General features: G+C 43.7%; 1 protein-coding gene across 8 annotated transcripts in view; it reads right to left on the bottom strand.

Annotated features, from left to right (window-relative positions):
* The window catches only part of LOC144691642 (nipped-B-like protein), a 564,605-nt gene that overhangs the window by 72,745 nt on the left and 473,252 nt on the right, over nucleotides 1-18,608 (bottom strand). For all 8 annotated transcript variants that reach the window (XM_078559979.1, XM_078559947.1, XM_078559954.1 and 5 more), the window contains 3 exons: nucleotides 12,439-12,579; nucleotides 8,265-8,358; nucleotides 2,835-2,989 (listed from right to left, as the gene is read on the bottom strand). In XM_078559979.1, coding sequence (XP_078416105.1) covers nucleotides 2,835-2,989; nucleotides 8,265-8,358; nucleotides 12,439-12,579 — 390 coding nt within the window. The remainder of the gene's footprint in view (nucleotides 1-2,834; nucleotides 2,990-8,264; nucleotides 8,359-12,438; nucleotides 12,580-18,608) is intronic.

Genomic DNA, 18,608 nt, shown 5'->3' with positions numbered 1-18,608 from the left:
GCTATTAAATCTTTTATAATGGACTCTAGAATTTTCCCCACTACCGACGTCAGGCTGACTGATCTATAATTCCGTTTTCTCTCTGCCTCCCTATTTAAATAGTGGGGTTACATACTCCAATCCATTCTACCCTCCAATCTGTAGGAACTGTTCCAGAATCTCGGAAGATGATCACCAATCTATCCACTATTTCTAGGGCCACTTCCTTAAGTACTCTGGGATCATAATTATTTATTCCTATTTGTGCCAACAATTTATCTATCTTGTTACAAATGCTGTATGCATTCAGATGGAGAGCCTTTAGTTCTGTCTTTTTACCACTTTTCTCTACTTTGACCCCATTTGCTGGCACACTCTTATGTTTGTACAGTTTGTCCCTTCCTGTCACGATCTGGTTACCATTACCCACATCGCTACTTTGCACTATTTGATTGTCCTTCCTCCCTAACATTCTAAATATCCCCTCATCTGAACCTCCCCCCACCACCACTATCTGAAAATCCAGGAACATTGAGGATACAGCTGTTCAAGACCCTGATGTGCTAAGTGCTATACATGTTTCTTTCCACCTTGTAGGTCCCACTCGATTGCAACATTTATTTGTCTAGCTGTTTTATCAGCACCTGCTGCCTTAAAATGAATCCTGCCTTTGCTTAGAACTTTGACATCTGACCATGCCGTTTAGTAGTCTTGCCTCTGATTTTTTCATGTTCTGCTGGTAATTCTTGCAACTTTCTTCAATGTGGTCCAAATGTCAGTACGCATTTTGCATGTTCTCAACTTGATATTTTCAGTCAGGAAAACTTGTTTCACAAGATAAAATATGTACCCTAGAATGTGAACTAAAGATTACTGCAGCAATTTAACAGTTCAAATTAATTTAGTTACACCAGCAAGTGAGACATTTCAGATCGGAACCAAGTCTGAACACAGCATTAAACTACATGCTGGTGGATGAATTTCATTAAAGTTTAAATTTCAATCCTTTGAATCCTTCAAATGTCCTATTGCCACTCAGCTCCATGCCTACAACCTACAATCCTGTTCAAAGCCTTTCAGTCCTGCTTTTATCCTGCCACAGCATCAAATCCATTTTGGTCAAATACACTAACATTCTTCTCAGTTGTGACTGGATGTGTTATCCCTTCCAGTCCACTGTTTTCAGCTGCCTTGTAAGCCATGCCACCCTTCATTGCCATTCCAAGGCCCATCCCTACTGTTCATAGTCCCAATATAGCCAGTATACTGACAGCAATGATTCTCTTTACATCTGCAATGACATCACTGAAGGACCCCAGAATTCCCTCTTGGTTTCCTCCAAAAACTGAATTACCTAAACACTGATAACTAGCCTCTTTCTTGGCCAGTCTAAGGATGAACCACAAAGTTTGCCATCACTGATTCATTTGTCCCGAGATAAGGTTCGGCCCCCATTTCCCTCCATCATCAAGACAGTTTATTTATGCGTCAGCAATAATCACAGAACCATCTGCTGCCTCCACTTCAGCCCCAATCCATCTGTTCCTGAAATATTCATCCATATTTTTGTTACTCTAGACTCAAATATTCCAATGCTCTCTTGGCCAGCCTCCTATCTTCCACATTCCATAAACCTGAGCTTGTCCAAAACTTAGTGAGAGTTAGGACAATGCCAGCAAAGTATCATTCACTCATAGCCTCAGTGCCTGCTGGCATACATTGGCTCCTGGTCTATCAATAATTATTTTTAAATTCTCATGATATTCAAATCCCTCCATGGCCTCTAACCTCCCTATCTGTGTAACTTACTCCAGCCCTACAACCCTCCATCGCTACGATACTCCCCACTCCTTCGTCCCACCATTAGTTGCCTAGGCCCTAAGCTTTGGCACCAATGCTCTCCCTAAACTTCTCCATCTCTCAACCTCTGTAAAAGTCTTCCTTAAAACTTACCTCTTCAAGCAATGCATACCACTGCCTTCCTTCTTTGACTAAGTGTCGATTTTTGTTTGATTACACTCCTGGAAAGTACTTTGGGATGTTTTCCCACATTAAAGGCGCTATATAAATGCAAGTTGTTGTATTGAATCAGCTCTGATGAAAGGTTATCGACCTGAAGCATTAACCATTCTATCTGACCTGCTATAGCCCCACCTATTTCCACCCCCGTAACATTGGCCGGCTCCGCCCCAACTCAGCTCATCTTATCCTGAATCCCCGTCTTTGTTATCTCTCAACCTATTCTAACAGCCTGATACGTTCCACCCACCGTAGATTTGATGCCATCTAAAACTCTGCTGCCTTTGTTCCAACTTGCACCAAGTCCCATACACCCATCATTCCGATACTCGCTGGTTAAGCAATACCTCAATTAAAAAAGTTTCATCCTTGTTTTTAAATCTCACCTCGCCCCTCCCCATCTCCGTAATCACTAATCTGACAACCTTCCGACATATCTGTGCTCCTCTAATTCTGGCCTCTTGAACATCCCAGATTTTAATCACACTGCCAATGTAGATCAGCTGCCTGGGTCCTAAACCTTAGAATTTCCTTTCTAAACTTCTCTCCCTCTCTACTGTGCATTCCTCCTTTAACACCGTCTCTTTGACCAAGTTTTTGGTCACCTTCCTTAACATCTCCTTTTGTGGTTCGATGTCCTATTTTGTTTTACAATACCACTGTGAAATGCCTTAGCATGTTGTTGTAAACCTGGAGGGAGAAATAAGTTGGCGCACACTTGAGGCTGAAATCTGTGATTTGCTTCTTAGTACAGGGTTTTTAGAATTCTTTAAATACAAATATCACATCCAAAGTAGCATTTAAGAGGATGAACGAAGTTAACCTCCAATTACTACCTTAGTGTTGCCTTTAAACTCCTCCTGATCAAAGTCAAAGTGGCGGCATAGTGCACCAACAGTAAAAAGGGAGCGAAGGAGGGCAGGTTTATTGCCAACTAGAGCAGTGTTGCTGGAATCCTCCTGGTGCTGTGCCTTCAGTTTTGTTAGAGCACCTGTCGTGATTAAAAACACAATTTTATTAAATTTAAGGGCAATGATTTTTCTTACAGTCTTCATGTTTTGAAGTTCAACATTTGCACATAATACAATTATGGGTCACCAACCGCAGTACATCAGTTTCCAGCACTAATACTGGATGCTTGGATCTTTGGTAGAAACACAGGTATCGGGTTACTGCTTTGTAGGTTTCCTCCACAGGACTTTTTAAAAAATTAATTCATGGGAAATGAACGTCGCTGGCAAGGCCAGCATTTAATACCTATCCCTAACTGCTGTTGAGAAGATGACAACTATCACTGATTGCTGCAAAGACCCATCTTGTTTACTAATGCCCTTTAGGGAAGGAAATCTGCCATCCTTACCTGGTCTGGCTACATGTCACCCCAGACCTACATGTGGTTGACTCTTAACTGTCCGCTGAAATGGCCTAGCAAGCCAATCAGTTCAAAGGCAATTAGGGATGGGCAACAAATGCTGGCATTGCCAGCGACATCCACATCCCCTGGAAGAATAAAGGAAAAAAGAGGAGACGCTCACTGTCTGTTCCACAGACAGCAGTTGTTTAAGATTATTGTACATCCTATCTTATCTATAACCGCTACAAGGTGACAAATTTATCATGCTACCTTGTTATACCTCTGGGGGTGATGTATCCAATGGGCAACCCGATGATCTACTAACCAAGAGCCCTGGTTCAACTAAAGTCAGACCACAAAGGACTGCTTCAATTGTATACAGCAGACCTGAGGTCAGACCAAGTTAGGGTACAGCTTCTTTTCGCTAAAGGACATTAGAGAAATGGATGGGGTTTTATGGCAATCCAGTAGTTTTCATTATCGTTTACTTTTGGAGCTAGCTCAAATTGTAAAAGGACATGGTAGTAAGGAGGGCGGCATGCACATGGTGGGGTAGGATCAAGGTGGTGCCTGTGGGGCGCTCATTGGGGGAGGGTTCGAGGGCAGAGTGGTCACTGAGAGTCAGTCTGACTGAAAGGGAACGAAAGGGAAAAACAATCTGTGACGTCACAACATACGAAGATGTGAATTAGGAGGAGTAGGCCATTCAGCTTACATAAATCCACAGGTAAGCAATTAATTTAATCAACCTATAAAGTAAGCTACCGTAGGTCAATTAAGTAACTAAATATTCCTGGATAGCAGGTGTGAAAGATAGGAATGAAAAAAAAGGAGGTGGCAGTATTGATTACAGAGAGTGTTACAATGCTAGAGACAGAATGGATGAGCTAAAAGGGTCAAGAAGAATTCACTTGGAGTTAAGAACATCAGGTGTTCCTTAACTACTGGGTAATTGTATAGGTTATCTTAGAGTGCAACAAATATAGCCTGCAAAGAAATTAGAGAGAAGTGTAACAACTATAGCGTGGAAATAATGGGGAGGCTTCAATTATTCTCATATAGATTGTGATGATAATAATAGAACCATGGAATAGTTACAGCACAGAAGGAGGCTATTTGCCTTTTTCTGCTTCGAGTTCATGTGCAAGCCTAGACAGATTGTCAACATTGTTGTAGGGAAGTCTGTTACTCAACTGATGCTCACACAATCGCACACACAGACACTACAGCCAACAGAAGAACTGGCTGCAGTAAAGGAGATGCTGGTGCTAATTGTAATTATAGAACACAGAAAAGTAGAGCCCATAAAAGACCAAAAAGATAACCTGTGTGTGTGGAGGCGGAGGATGTGGGTATGGTTCTTAATGAATACTCTGCGTCTGTCTTCACAAAAGAGGGGGACAATGCAGACATTGTAGTTGAGGAGGAGGAGTGTGAAGCATTGGATATGACAAACATAGGGAGAGAGGAAGTATTAATGTGATTAGCATCTATGCAAGTGGATAAATCACCAAGGCTAGATTAAATGTACTGCAGGCTGTTCAAAGCATCCAGGGTGGAAATTGCAGAGAGTCTGATCATCATTTTCCAATCCTCACTGGATCCAGGTGATGTTGTACCTTTGTTTAAAAATAGATTGAGGGATAGACAGAATAATAACAGGCCAGTCACCTCAGTAGTGGGCAAATTATTAATCAAGGCATTGTTAAGGGAAGGTAGTGAGTGTCTGGCTAACTTGACTGAATTTTTTGAGGAGTAACAAGGAAGATTGAGGAGGGTAGTGCAGTTGATGTGGTCAACATGGATTTCAGCAAGGCTTTTGCCATGGTCCCACATAGTAGGCTGTTTTAAAAAAAAAAGCCCATGGGATCCAGGGGAATGTAGCAGGCTGGAGGCAAAATTGGCTCAGTGGCAGGCAACAAAGAGTAATTGTTGATGGGTGTTTTTGTGATCTTTTTCATTCATTCATGGGATGAGAGCATCACTGGCTGGGCCAGCATTTATTGCCCATCCCTAACTGCCTTTGAGAAGGTGGTGGTGAGCTACCTTCTTGAACCACTGCAGTCCATGTGCTGTAGGTACATTCAAAATGCTGTTAGGGAGGGAGTTCTAGGATTTTGACCCAGCAACAGTGAAGGAATGGTGACATATTTCCAAGTCAGGGTGGTGAGTGGCTTGGAGGGGAACTTCCAGGTGGTGGTGTTCCCATCTATCTGCTGCCCTTGTCGTTCTAGACGGTAGAGGTCGTGGGTTTGCAAGGAGCTGTCTAAGGAGGCTAGGTGTGTTGCTGCAGTGCATCTTGTAGATGGTACATACTGTTGCTACTGTGCGTCGGTAGTGGAGGGGGTGAATGTTTGTGGACGTGGTGCCAATCAAGCGGGCTGTTTTGTCTTCGATGGTGTCAAGCTTCGAGTGTTGTTGGAGCTGCACTCATCCAGGCAAGTGGAGAGCACGTCATAACATTCAAGGCTATGGGCCAAGTGCTGGTAAATGGGATTAGGTAGGTAGGTCAGGTGTTTCTCACGTGTTGGTGCAGACTCAATGGGCCGAAGGGCCTCTTCTGCTCTGTGTGATTCTGTTCCATCACACTCCTGAATTGTGCCTTGTAGACGGTGAACAGGCTTTGGGGAGTCAGGAGGTGAGTTACTCACCACAGAATTCCTGGCCTCTGACTTGCTCTTGTAGCCACTGTATGGCTAGTCCAGTTCAGTTTCAGGTCAATGGTAACCCCCGGGATGTTGAAGTGGGGGATTCAGTGATTGTAATGCCATTGAATGTCAAGAGATGATAGTTAGATTCTCTCTTGTTAGAGATGGTCATTGCCTGACACTTGTACAGCATGAACGTTTCTTGCCACTTGTCAGCACAAGCCTGGATTTTGTCTATGTCTTGCTGCATTTGGACATGGACTGCTTCAGTATCTGAGGGATTGTGAATGGTGCTGAACATTGCGCAAGCATCAGCGAACATTCCCATTTCTGATCTTATGATGGAAGGAAGGTCATTGATGAAGCAGCTGAAGATGGTTGGGCTGAGGAAACTACCCTGAGGAACTCCTGCAGTGATTTCCTGGAACTGAGATGATTGACCTCCAACAACCACAACCATCTTCCTTTGTGCTAGGTATGACTCCAACCAGTAGAGAGTTTTCCCCCTGATTCCAGTTTTGCTAGGGCTCCTTGATGCCACACTCGGTCAAATGCGGCTTGATGTCAACGGCAGGCTCGATAGCACAACTGATGACACCTTCCACTTACTCTGATGTGGTGATAATTGGCCATTGTGGATTTAACCTGCTTTTTGTGTACAGGACATACCAGGGCAATCTTTCCAGTGGGGTTCTGCAGGGCTGTTTTAGGTCCCCTGCTTTTTGTGGTATATATTAATTATTTGGATGTAAATATTGGGGGAATGATCAAGAAGTTCGCAAAAGGCACAAAACTTGGCTGCAGGGTAGCTGTGAAATGTAGGAAGATAAGCAAACATACGAAATGGGGGCAGAAGTAGGCCATTCGGCCCCTCGAGCCTTCTCTGCCATTCAATAAGATCATGGCTGATCTGTTTGTGTTTTGAATTCCACATTCCCATCTACCCCTGATAACCTTTGATTCCCTTGCCCAACAGGAATCTATCTACCTCTGCCTTAAAAATATTAAATATATCACTGGACTGGTCAGGTAGGCAGAAAAGTGGCATTTGGAATTCGATCTGGAGGAATGTGAGGTGATGCATTTGGGGAGGTCAAACAAGGCAAAGGAATACACAACAAATGGGAGGATACTGGGAGGTGCAAAGGAAGTGAGGGACCATGGAGTGAACGTCCACAGATCCCTGAAGGTACCAGGATAGGTTGATAAGGTGGTTAAGGCGGCGTATGGAAGCCTTTCATTCATTAGCCTAGGTAAAGAATATAAGAGCAGGGAGGTTATGCTGGGCTATATAAAACATTAGTTAGGCCACACCTTGAGTACTGTGTGCAGTTCTAGTCACCTCATTACAGAAAGGATGCAATTGCATTCGAGAGGGTGGAGAGGAGATGTATGAGGATGTGGCCAGGACTGGAAAATTGCAACTATGAGGAAAGATTAGAAAGGCTGGGGTTGTTCTCCTTGGAACAGAGGAGGCTGAGGAGAGATTTGATTGAGATGTACAAAATTATGAGGGACCTGCACAGAGTGGATGGGAAGAACCTATTTACTTTAGCAGAGAGGTCAGTGACGAGGGTGCATAGATCCACCTTAGGAGCATTGTGCCCAGTTCTGGTCTCAATATTATAAAAAGGATATAGGGTCACTGGCAAAAGTACGTAAAAGGTTCATAAGGACAATTCAAGATTTGAGAAGATATACTTATGAGGAAAGGCTGAACCCCCTGGGGCTTTTTCTCTGGACAAGGGAAAGCTAAGGGGTAACCTGCTCAAAGTCTTTAGATAATTAAAAGGGTTGAAAGGGTAGAGGTAGAAATGATGTTTTCATTTGCAGGGGATCAGGACTGACTGTCTCATGTTTATGGCCCTCAAAGATAAATTTAATAGGAAATTCAGGACAAAGTTCATTACCTAGGTGTTAGTTAGTATGTGGAATTTGCTACAAGGAGTAGTTGATGTGAGGCTGCAATGTGTGTACTGTAGATGTGTTTAAGCTCATTAAACATGAGGGAGAAAAAAGTATAAGGATATGTTTGAAGGATGGGAGGAGTTTAATGTGGAGCCTAAACACAGGCAGAAAAAAGATGGGTTGAATAGCCTATTTCTATTCTGTACACTATATAATAGATTTAAACCCAATTAGCAGAGATGAAGGGACAGTATTTTAAACAGTTGGAATTGATTATGATCGAATAAGGTGCGGCTGTCACTGCGCTGTCCATGCTTGCGAGAGTGAAAACCTATAACTGAATACAGGCTACTTACCATAATACCTATTGAAACAGGCCCACACAAATTTGTAGTTGTGAGTTACTCTGTTCACTACAGCTCCCAGGCAGCTCACACAGTGTTGAACAACCTGCCAGAAAATAAGATAAAGCCCCATTAGCCAGTGATGCCAAACAGACCAAATCTCAACATTCATTATATCCCTGACAGTGAACACCTAGTAATATGGACTGTCCTCTACAGCAATACGAAATGCTGAGCACATTGCAGCCTTCACATTCGGCACAGTTCAATATTCACACAAATAAATAGTTGTCACATCAAACTGAAGGGAAGGAATGAAGGAAAGGAAATCACCAACACGAATTTGTTTTATTCGTTCATGGGATGTGGATGTCGCTGGCTATTTATTGCCCATGCCTAATTGTTCTTGAGAACTGAGTGGCTGGCTAGGCCATTTCGAAAGGCATTTTTAAGAGTTAACCACATTGCTGTGGGTCTGAAATCACATGTAGGCCAGGTAAGCATGGTAGATTTCCTTCCCTAAAGGACATTAGTGAACCAGGTGGGGTTTTAGAACAGTCGACAAAAGCTTCATGATCATCATTTGACTTTTAATTCCAGATTTTTATTGAATTCAAATTTCACCATCTGCCGTGGTGGGATTCAAAGTCGGGTCCCCAGAGCATTACCCTGGGTCCCTGGATTACTAGTCCAGTGAAAATACCACTATGCCACTGTCTCCCCAGCAGTCCAGCACCATTACTTGTAGGCAAGTAACAGTGCTGTGCTGCTCAGAATAAGATTTTGTTCTGATTTCACATCTCAGTTCTGATGGAGGTAATAACAGAGGCAGTGAGTGCAACAGGGAGCAGGGAATACAGTGGGAGCATGGATAATTCTAGGCCTGGCCAGTCAGGTAGGAAACCATGAAGCACTTTTCCTATGACGGGTAGAAGAAATCTGGAACTCTTCCCCCCAGCACTCCCTAAAAAAGCTGTAGGTCAGTTGGAGCTTTTAAATTAGAGATTGATAGACTTTTTATAAGTTAAGGCTATTGAGGGATATAGAGCAAAGGCAGGTTTAAGGAGGTTAGGTACAAATGACCTAAGTGAATCATGAACCAGGCTCAAGAGGTTGAAAGGTATTCTTGTGTTTCCAACTCTAACCCATTCCAGTGTCCAGCAGTAATGCCTGCCCAACTCTACCCTTAAAAGTTAAATTTCTGAGGCGATGAGAACGCCATCCAGGGCAATTAGGGATGGGCAATAAATGCTGGCCTAGCCAGCATAGCCCACACCCCTTGAATGATTAAAAGAGCAGTGGTGCCAACACTGGCCTCTGGGGAAAACCAGTGCATATCTCTTCCTGTCTGGGAAACAATCATCCACCACTATTGTCAACTTCCTGTCCCTTAGACCAAGCATTTGCAAGAGCCTTCAGCCAGAAGTGCCAAATGGATGATCCATCTCGGCCTTCTTCGGCGATCCCGGGCATCACAGATGCCAGTCTTCAGCCAATTCGATTCACTCCACGTCATATCAAGTAACAGCTGAAGGCACTGGATACTGCAAAGGCTATGGGCCCTGACAATATTCCGGCTTAATAGTACTGAAGTTTTGTGCTCCAGAACTTGCCGTGCCCCTAGCCAAGCTGTTCCAGTACAGCTACAACACTTGCATCTACCCGGCTATGTGGAAAATTGCCCAGGTATGTCCTGTACACAAAAAGCAGGACAAATCCAACCCGGCCAATTATTGCCCCATCAGTCTACTCTCGATCATCAGTAAAGTGATGGAAGGGGTCATCAACAGTGCTACTGAGTGGCACTTGCTTAGCAATAACCTGCTCACTGACGCCCAGGTGGGTTTTGCCAGGGCCACTCAGCTCCTGACCTCATTACAGCCTTGGTTCAAACATGGACAAAAGAGCTGAACTCCCGAGGTGAGGTGAGAGTGACTGCCCTTGACATCAGGACAGCTTTTGACTGAATGTGGCATCAGGGAACCCTCGCAAAACTGGAGTCAATGGGAATCAGGGAAAACTCTCTGCTGGTTGGAGTCATACCGAGCACAAAAGGAAGATGGTTGTGGTTGTTGGAGGTCAATCATCTCAGTTCCAGGACATCACTGCAGGAGTTACTCAGGGCAATGTCCTCGGCTCAACCATCTTCAGCTGCTTCATCAATGACCTTCCTTCCATCATGAGGTCAGAAGTGGGCAAGTGGTATGTAACATTCATGCCACACAAGTGCCAGGCAATGACCATCTCCTACAAGAGAGAATCTAACCATTGCCCCTTGACATTCAATGGCATTACCATCACTGAATCCCCCACTATCAAGGGGTTACCATTGACCAGAAACTGAACTGGACCACCCATATAAATACTGTGGCTACAAGAGCAGGTCAGAGACTAGGAATCCTGTGGTGAGTATCCCATCTCCTGACTCCCAAAGCCTGTCCACCATCTACAAGGCACAAGTCAGACGTGTGATGGAATTGACTCCACTTGCCTGGATGAATGCAGCTCCCACAACACTCAAGAAACTTGACACCATCCAGGACAAAGCAGCCCGCGTGATTGGCACCACATCCACAAACGTTCATTCCCTCCACCACCAAAGCACAGTGACAGCAGTGTGTACCATCTACAAGATGCACTGCAGGAACTCACCAAGGCTCCTTCGACAGCACCTTCCAAACCCACGACTGCTACCATCTAGAAAAACAAGGGCAGCAGGCACATGGGAACACCACCAGCTGCAAGTTCCCCTCCAAGTCACTCACCATCCTGACTTGGAAATATATCGCCGCTCCTTCACTGTTGCTGGGTCAAAATCCTGGAACTCCCTCCCCAACAGCACTGTGGGTGTACCTACGCCACATGGACTGAGGCAGTTCAAGGCAGCAGCTCACCACCACCTTCTCAAGGGCAATAAATGCCAGCTTGGCCAGCGATGCCCTCATCTCATGAATGAATAAACAAAAGCCAATTTTGCATCCATTCTGTCACTATAATCCCTTGGTTTTTAAATCTGCGTAAATGTTTCCTTCTTCCTGAATTTATTCAAGTCATTGCACACTCCATGCTCAGGAACACTGCATCTTCACAGCATCTGAGCTCTCTGGAATCCCCAACTTTAGGCTGATAGTTTTCCCGGTTAGTACTATGAATGATGAGGAGGAAGATGATAAGACTTCTAGAAGACATATACAGGCAGTGGAATGTGCGGACATGTGGCAAATGAACTTCAACACAGAGAAGTGTGAAGTGATATATTTTGGTCGGAAGAATGAGGAAAGGCAACATAAAAGAAAGGATAGAATTCTAATGCAGGTGCAGGATCACAAGGACCTGGAGGTATACACACACAAATCGCTGAAGCTGGCAGAGCAGGTTGAAAAAGTGGTTAATAAGGCATAAGGGGTCCTGGGCTATGTATTTAAAGGCATAGAGTAGAAAAGTAAGGAAGTTATGATGAACTTTTATAAAACACTGTTTCAGCTTCAACTGAATTATGTTGAATTCTGGGCATCGCACTTTAGGAAGAATGTAGAGACTTTAGGGAGGGAGTTCCGCTACGTGGATAGATTGGAGAAGATGGGGTTGTTCTCTGAGGGAAGAAAAGGTTCAGAGGAGATTTGAGAAAGGTGTTGAAAATCATAAGGTGTCTAGACAAAGTACAGAGAAAGAGAGAAACTGTTCCCATTGGCGGAACGATCAAGAACTAGAGGGCATAGATTCAAGGTGACTGGAAAAAGAGCTAAAAGGTGAGGAAAAACTTTTCCACACAATGGGTGGTTTGGATCTGGAATGCACTCCTGAGATGATGATTGAGGCAGATTCAAGTATGGCTTTAAAAAAGGAACAGGATCAGCACCGATAGAGAAAAAAAATTACAAGGCTTTTGAGAAAGGACAGGAGAGTGGAAATAGCTAAATTGCTCTTGCAGAGGGGCAGCACAGACTCAATGGGCCAAAAGGCCTCCTTCTGCACTGTAATCATTCTCCTAAGTTAGTTGATGCAGGAACATGAGGATGCCATTCAATCTTTCACTTAAATCATGGCTGATCTGTATCCCTCCTAGGTATGTGATCTTGTAAACTCATGTTTTAGACACAGCAAAACACGTTTACTATTGTGAAGAAAATAATCTGAGTCTTCCAATCTCAACTGAACTCTAAATCTAACCCTGCATTATTCTTACCGTCATTCCATGCTTGAGGATAAGTTTCATGAGGTCTTCCTCTATAGTGGCCAAGAAAGTCTCACTTGGATGCTCCATCAACGGGACCACCAGTTCCAAAATCTTTGCCACATTGCAGATAACAAGGAAATCACTCTGTGTCTAGAAATAGAAAAAAGGAAATTTAGTAGAACAGAATCGTGAATTTTACAGCACAGAATGAGATCATCACAACTTTTCTCAGCACAGAGCTGGTCTCAGGACATCTCTCCCACACAGCAACTCAACTAAACATCTGCCTTAAATATCTTATTTTCCCTTTCAACCTAGACTCCATTGTACTTAGCACCTCTTTGAACTCAACTTTTCCAAAATATAAACATTTTTCATGTTTTCCTATTGCCTTCACTTTTGGGTCAAAAAAAATTTAATAATCTTCCCTGTTTACTTACGAAACCTTTGCAAGTCCCTTAAACTCCCTTTGAAAATCAGCAGCTGAAAAGTCAACTCCTTGCCTATCACCTAACGCAAATTTTAAAACTATTTTTTTGTCATTCCAGCTTCACCACAGCTTATTACAAATTCATGCATCTAGCACATTTACCTTTCATGGCGATGGCGTAGTGGTATTGTCACTGGACTAGTCATGCAGAGACCCAGGGTAATACACTGGGGACCTGGGTTTGAATCCCAACATGGCAGATCGCGGAATTTGAATTCAATAAAAATCTGGGTTTAAAGTTTAATGATGACCATCAAACCATTGTCGATTGTTCTAAAACCCCATCAGGTTCACTAATGCCCTTTAGGGAAGGAAATCTGTCGTCCTTACCTGGTCTGGCCTATACGTGACTCCAGACCCACAGCAATGTGGTTGTCTCTGAAATGGTCTAGCAAGTCACTCAGTTGTATCAAACTGCTACGAAGTCACAAAAAAGGAACGAAATCAGAAGGGCCGCCAGCATCGGCCACAGAAACAATCTAAGCCCTGTCGACCTTGCAAAGCCCTCCTGACCAACATCTAGTGCCAATATTTATAGTCGGGAGGGAGTTTCCCTCAACATCGACTTCGGACCCCATGAAGTCTCATGGTATCAAGGCAAGGGAACCTCCTGCTGATTGCCATGTACTGCCTTCCCTCAGCTGATGAATCAGTGCTCCTCCATGTCAAACACCACTTGGAGGAAGCACTCAGGGTGGCAAGGGCGCAGAATGTACTCTGGGTGGACTTCAACGTCCATCACCAAGAGTGGCTCAGTAGCACCACTACTGACCGAGCTGGCTGAGTTCCAAAGGACATAGCTGCGAGGCTGGGTCTGCGGCAGGTGGTGAGGTAACCAACAAGAGGGAAAAACAAACTTGACCTCATCCTCACCAACCTGCCTGTCGCAGATGCATCTGTCCATGACAGTATCGGTAGGAGTGATCACTGCACAATCATTGTGGAGATGAAGTCCCACCTTTATATTGAGGATACCCTCCATTGTATTGTGTGGCACTACCACCGTGATAAATGGGATAGGTTTCGAACAGATCTAGCAACTCAAGACTGGACATCCATGAGGCACTGTGGGCCATCAGCAGCAGCAGCAATGTACTCGAACAAATCTGCAACCTCGTGGCCCGGCATATCCCCCACTCTACCATTACCAGCAAGCCAGTGAATCAACCCTGGTTCAATGAAGAGTGCAGGAGGGCATGCCAGGAGCAGCACCAGGCATGCCTAAAAATGAGGTGTCAACCTGGTGAAGCTATAACACAGAACTACTTGCGTGCCAAACAGCATAAACAACAAGTGATAGACAGAGCTAAGCGATCCCATTACCAACAGATCAGGTCTAAGCTCTGCAGTCCTGCCACATCCAGTCGTGAATGGTGGTGGACAATTAAGCAACTCACTGGAGGAGGAGGCTCCACAAATATGCCCAGCCTCAATGATGGGGGAGCCTGCACATCAGTGTAAAAGATAAGGCTGAAGCATTTGCTACAATTTTCAGCCAGAAGTGTCGAGTGGATGATCCATCTCAGCCTTCTCCGGAGGTCCCTAGCATCACAGGTGATAGTCTTCAGCCAATTTGATTCACTCCACGTGATATCAAGAAACAGCTGAAAGCACTGGATACTGCAAATGCTATGGGCCCTGACAATATTCCGGCAATAGTACTGAAGTCTTGTGCTCCAGAACTTGCCGCACCCCTAGCCAATCTGTTCCAGTACAGCTACAACGCTGGCATCTACCCAGCTATGTAGAAAATTGCCCAGGTTCTGTCCTGTACGCAAAAAGCAGGACAAATCGAACCTGGCCCATTACCGCCCTATCAGTCTACTCTCGATCATTAGTAAAGTAATGGAAGGGGTAACCAACAGTGCTATCAAGCAGCACTTGCTTAGCAATAACCTGCTCACTGCCACACCCCTTGAACCCAAACTGGGCGTCATCAAGGAGCCCTAGCAAAACTGGAGTCAATGGGAATCAGGGGGAAAACTCTCTAAAACAAAAACAGAATTACCTGGAAAAACTCAGCAGGTCTGGCAGCATCGGTGGAGAAGAAATCAGTTAACGTTTCGAGTCTTCATGACCCTTCGGCAGAAAACTCTCTGCCTGTTGAGGAGTCACACCTAGCACAAATAAATATGGTTCTGGTTGTTTGAGGTCAGTCATCTCAGCTCAAGAGCATCATTGCTGGAGTTCCTCGGGGTTGTGGCCTCGGCCCAACCAGCCTGCTTGATTGGCACCACATCCACAAACATTCACTCCCTCCATTGCCGATGCACAGTAGCAGCAGTGTGCACCATCTACAAGATGCACTGCAGGAATTCATCAAGGCTCCTTAGACAGCACCTTCCAAATCCACGACCACTCCCATTTAGAAGGTCAAGGGCAGCAGATGGATAGGAATACCACCACCTGGAAGTTCCCCTCCAAGTCACTCACCATCCTAACTTGGAAATATATCGCCATTCCTTCACTGTCGCTGGGTCAAAATCCTGGAACTCCCTTCCTAACAGCACTGCGGGTGTACCTACATCACATGGACTGCAGCGGATCAAGAAGGCAGCTCACCACCACCTTCTCGAGGGTAACTAGGGATAGGCAATAAATGCTGGTCCAGCCAGCGAAGCCCACACCCAGTGAATGAATAAAAAAAAAGTTCCCACAGAGAAGCTGTCTTTGCTAACCTTGCCCCCCAGTTTAATTAATCACACACAAAGCCTTCTTTGTAGAATACCACCATATACTCAAAAATATTAATAACATCCACCTTCACATTCCTAATAACTAAAATTCTCCAGTGCAATCACATCCCCACAGTGCGGTAACCAGAACTCAGTGCTCCACCTACAGCTTAGTGTTTTATTCAGCTCCAGCAGGTTCAGGCTGCAGATCACACATTGGACTTATCAGCTATCTCAGAGAATATTGCACCAGAGTTGAAACAAGTCAAAATAAAAGCAAAAAAACTGCGGATGCTGGAAATCCAAAACAAAAACAAAAATACCTGGAAAAACTCAGCAGGTCTGGCAGCATCTGTGGAGAGGAGCACAGTTAACGTTTCGAGTCCGCATGACTCTTCAACAGAACTAAGGAAAAATAGAAAAGGGGTGAAATATAAGCTGGTTTAAGGGGGGGTGGGACAAGAAGAGCTGAATAGAGGGCCAGTGATAGGTGGAGGCAAAGGAGGGATTGCCAAAGATGTCATAGACAAAAGGACAAAGGGGTGTTGATGGTGGTGATATTAGCTAAAGGATGTGCTAGTGACATTAAGGGTAGAAAGCAGGATGAGCAAGTGACAGATGGCCCTAGTGGGGGGAAGGGATCGAAATAGGCTAAAAGGTGGAGATAAAACAATGGATGTAAATAAATTTAAAAATAATAATAGAAATGGAAAAGAAAAATGTATTAAAAAAAATATAATAATTATTAGAAAAAAGAGGATCGGAAAGGGGGCGGGGATGGAGGAGAGAGTTCATGATCTGAAGTTGTTGAATTCAATGTTAAGTCCGAAAGGCTGTAAAGTGCCTAGGAAGATGACATGCTGTTCCTCCAGTTTGCGTTGAGCTTCACTGGAACATTGCAGCAGGCCAAGGACGGACATGTGGGCATGAGAACAGGGTGGCGTGTTGAAATGTCAAGCGACAGGGAGGTCTGGGTTATGCTTGCGGAAAGTGAGCCTTCTCTGAAATGCTTCTAATGCAATTTGGTCTTTCTTATGAAGACCAAAACTGTACACAGTACTCCCAGATGCAGTCTAGCTAAGGCAACGTACAGCTGTAGCAACATTTGCCCACTTTTATACTCTATTCTCCATGCCAATATTCTATTTGTCTTCCTAATTACTTGCTGTGCCCACATACTAGCTTGTTGCGATACTCAGATACCCAGATTCCTTTGTACTGTCGAGTTCTGCAGTTTCACCCCATTCAAATAATACAATGCTTTTCTATTCTTCTTGCTAAAGTGGACAAGTTCACATTTTCCCACGTTATATTCCATCTGCCTGCCAAATGTTTGTCCATTCACTTACCCTGAATTTATCCAAATCCCTTTGTAGAATCTTTTATGTCCTCTTGACAATTTACTTTCCTACATTTGTGTCATCAGCAAATTTAGTCACGATATATTCAGTCCCTTCATCTAAATCATTGATATAGATTGTAAATAGTTGAGGCCCCAGTTCCCTGTGGCACTCCACTAGTGTTATCTTGCTAACCCAAAAATGATCTTTTTATCCCTCTTCTATGCTTCCTGTTAGCTAACAAATCCTCAATCCATGCAAATATGTTATCCCTTACAGCATGAGTTCTTATTTTGTGTAGTAAACTTGATATGGTACATTATTGAATGTACTTTGGAAATTCAAGTCCACCACATCTACAGATACCTCCTTATCCACTTTGCTTGTTACTTCCTCAAAGAACTCTAATAACTTAAACACAATTTTCCTTTCACAAAACCATTTTGGCTCTGCCCGATTGTATCATGATTTTCTAAATGACCTGCTACTCTCATAACAATGGATTTCAGCATTTCCCTATGACAGATATTAGGCTACCTGGCCTACAGTTTCCTACGTTCTGTCCCTCTCCTTTCCCATTTTTCTAAACCCTGGAATGTACAGGCTCAATTTGCTCAATCTCTTTTTTCATAGGGCAACCCTCGCATGTTTCAATAAGATCACAGTATTATTTTCAACATCAAAGCATATAAGCTGAACCAGCTCAGCTTTTTCTCATAAGCAACCCTTTCATCCCAGCATTCAGCCTAGCCTAGTGAGCCTTCTCTGAACTTCCTCCAATGTACATATACCTCTTCACTTCCCTGGTGATTACAATTTTCCTGAGTTCATCCCTCCCTTCCATTTCTTGATTTACAGCTATTTCTGGGAAGTTACTTGTATTCTCTATAGTGAAGACCGATGCAAAATACCCTGTTCAATTCATCTGTTATCTCCTTATTTTCCATTATTAATTCCCCAGGCTCACTTTCAATAGGACCAAAGCTCACTTTCTTAACTTTTCTTTTCTAAAAATCTATAGAAGCTCTTACTATCCGTCTATTTGTAGCTGGCTTTCTCTCATACTCTAATTTTTCCCTCCTTATTAATCTTTTTGCCATTCTTTGCTGTTCTTTATATTCTTTCCAATCTTCTGACCTGCCACCCATCTTTGCGCAATTATATGTTTGTGCTTCAAGTTTGATACTGTCTTTATCTTTTTCTTACTTAACCACGGATGGTGGGTTCTCCCCTTGGAATTTTTCTCTCTCATTGAAATGTATCTATTCAGTGTATTCTGAAATATTCTCTTAAATGTCTGCCACCACATCTCTATTGACCTGTCACTTAACCTAATTTGCCAGTTCACTTTGGCTAGTTCTGCGTTTATGCCCTCATAGTTGTCCTTACTTAGGTTTAAAATCTAAACAAAAGAAACCATGAAGGTACGGCGGGGGTGGGGGGAGGCAAGTTGGCTACAACTGAGGAACTTCAGTAAAAGGCATGATGGATAGGCAATCGGTAATATTTAAGGAATGAATGTACGCATTGCAACAGTTATACATTCCTTTCTGGTGCAAAAACACAACAGGAAAAGTGGCCTAACCATGGCTAACAAAGGAAATTAAGGTAAAAGCAAAATACTGCGGATGCTGGAAATCTGAAAAAAACCCAGAAAATGCTGGAAAAACTCAG

The sequence above is a fragment of the Cetorhinus maximus genome, chromosome 2 (genome assembly GCF_964194155.1).
Source record: "Cetorhinus maximus chromosome 2, sCetMax3.hap1.1, whole genome shotgun sequence".
Taxonomy (NCBI): Eukaryota; Metazoa; Chordata; class Chondrichthyes; order Lamniformes; family Cetorhinidae; genus Cetorhinus; species Cetorhinus maximus.
Note: the sequence above shows the minus strand (reverse complement) of the source record. Positions and strands in the feature narration are given on the sequence as shown.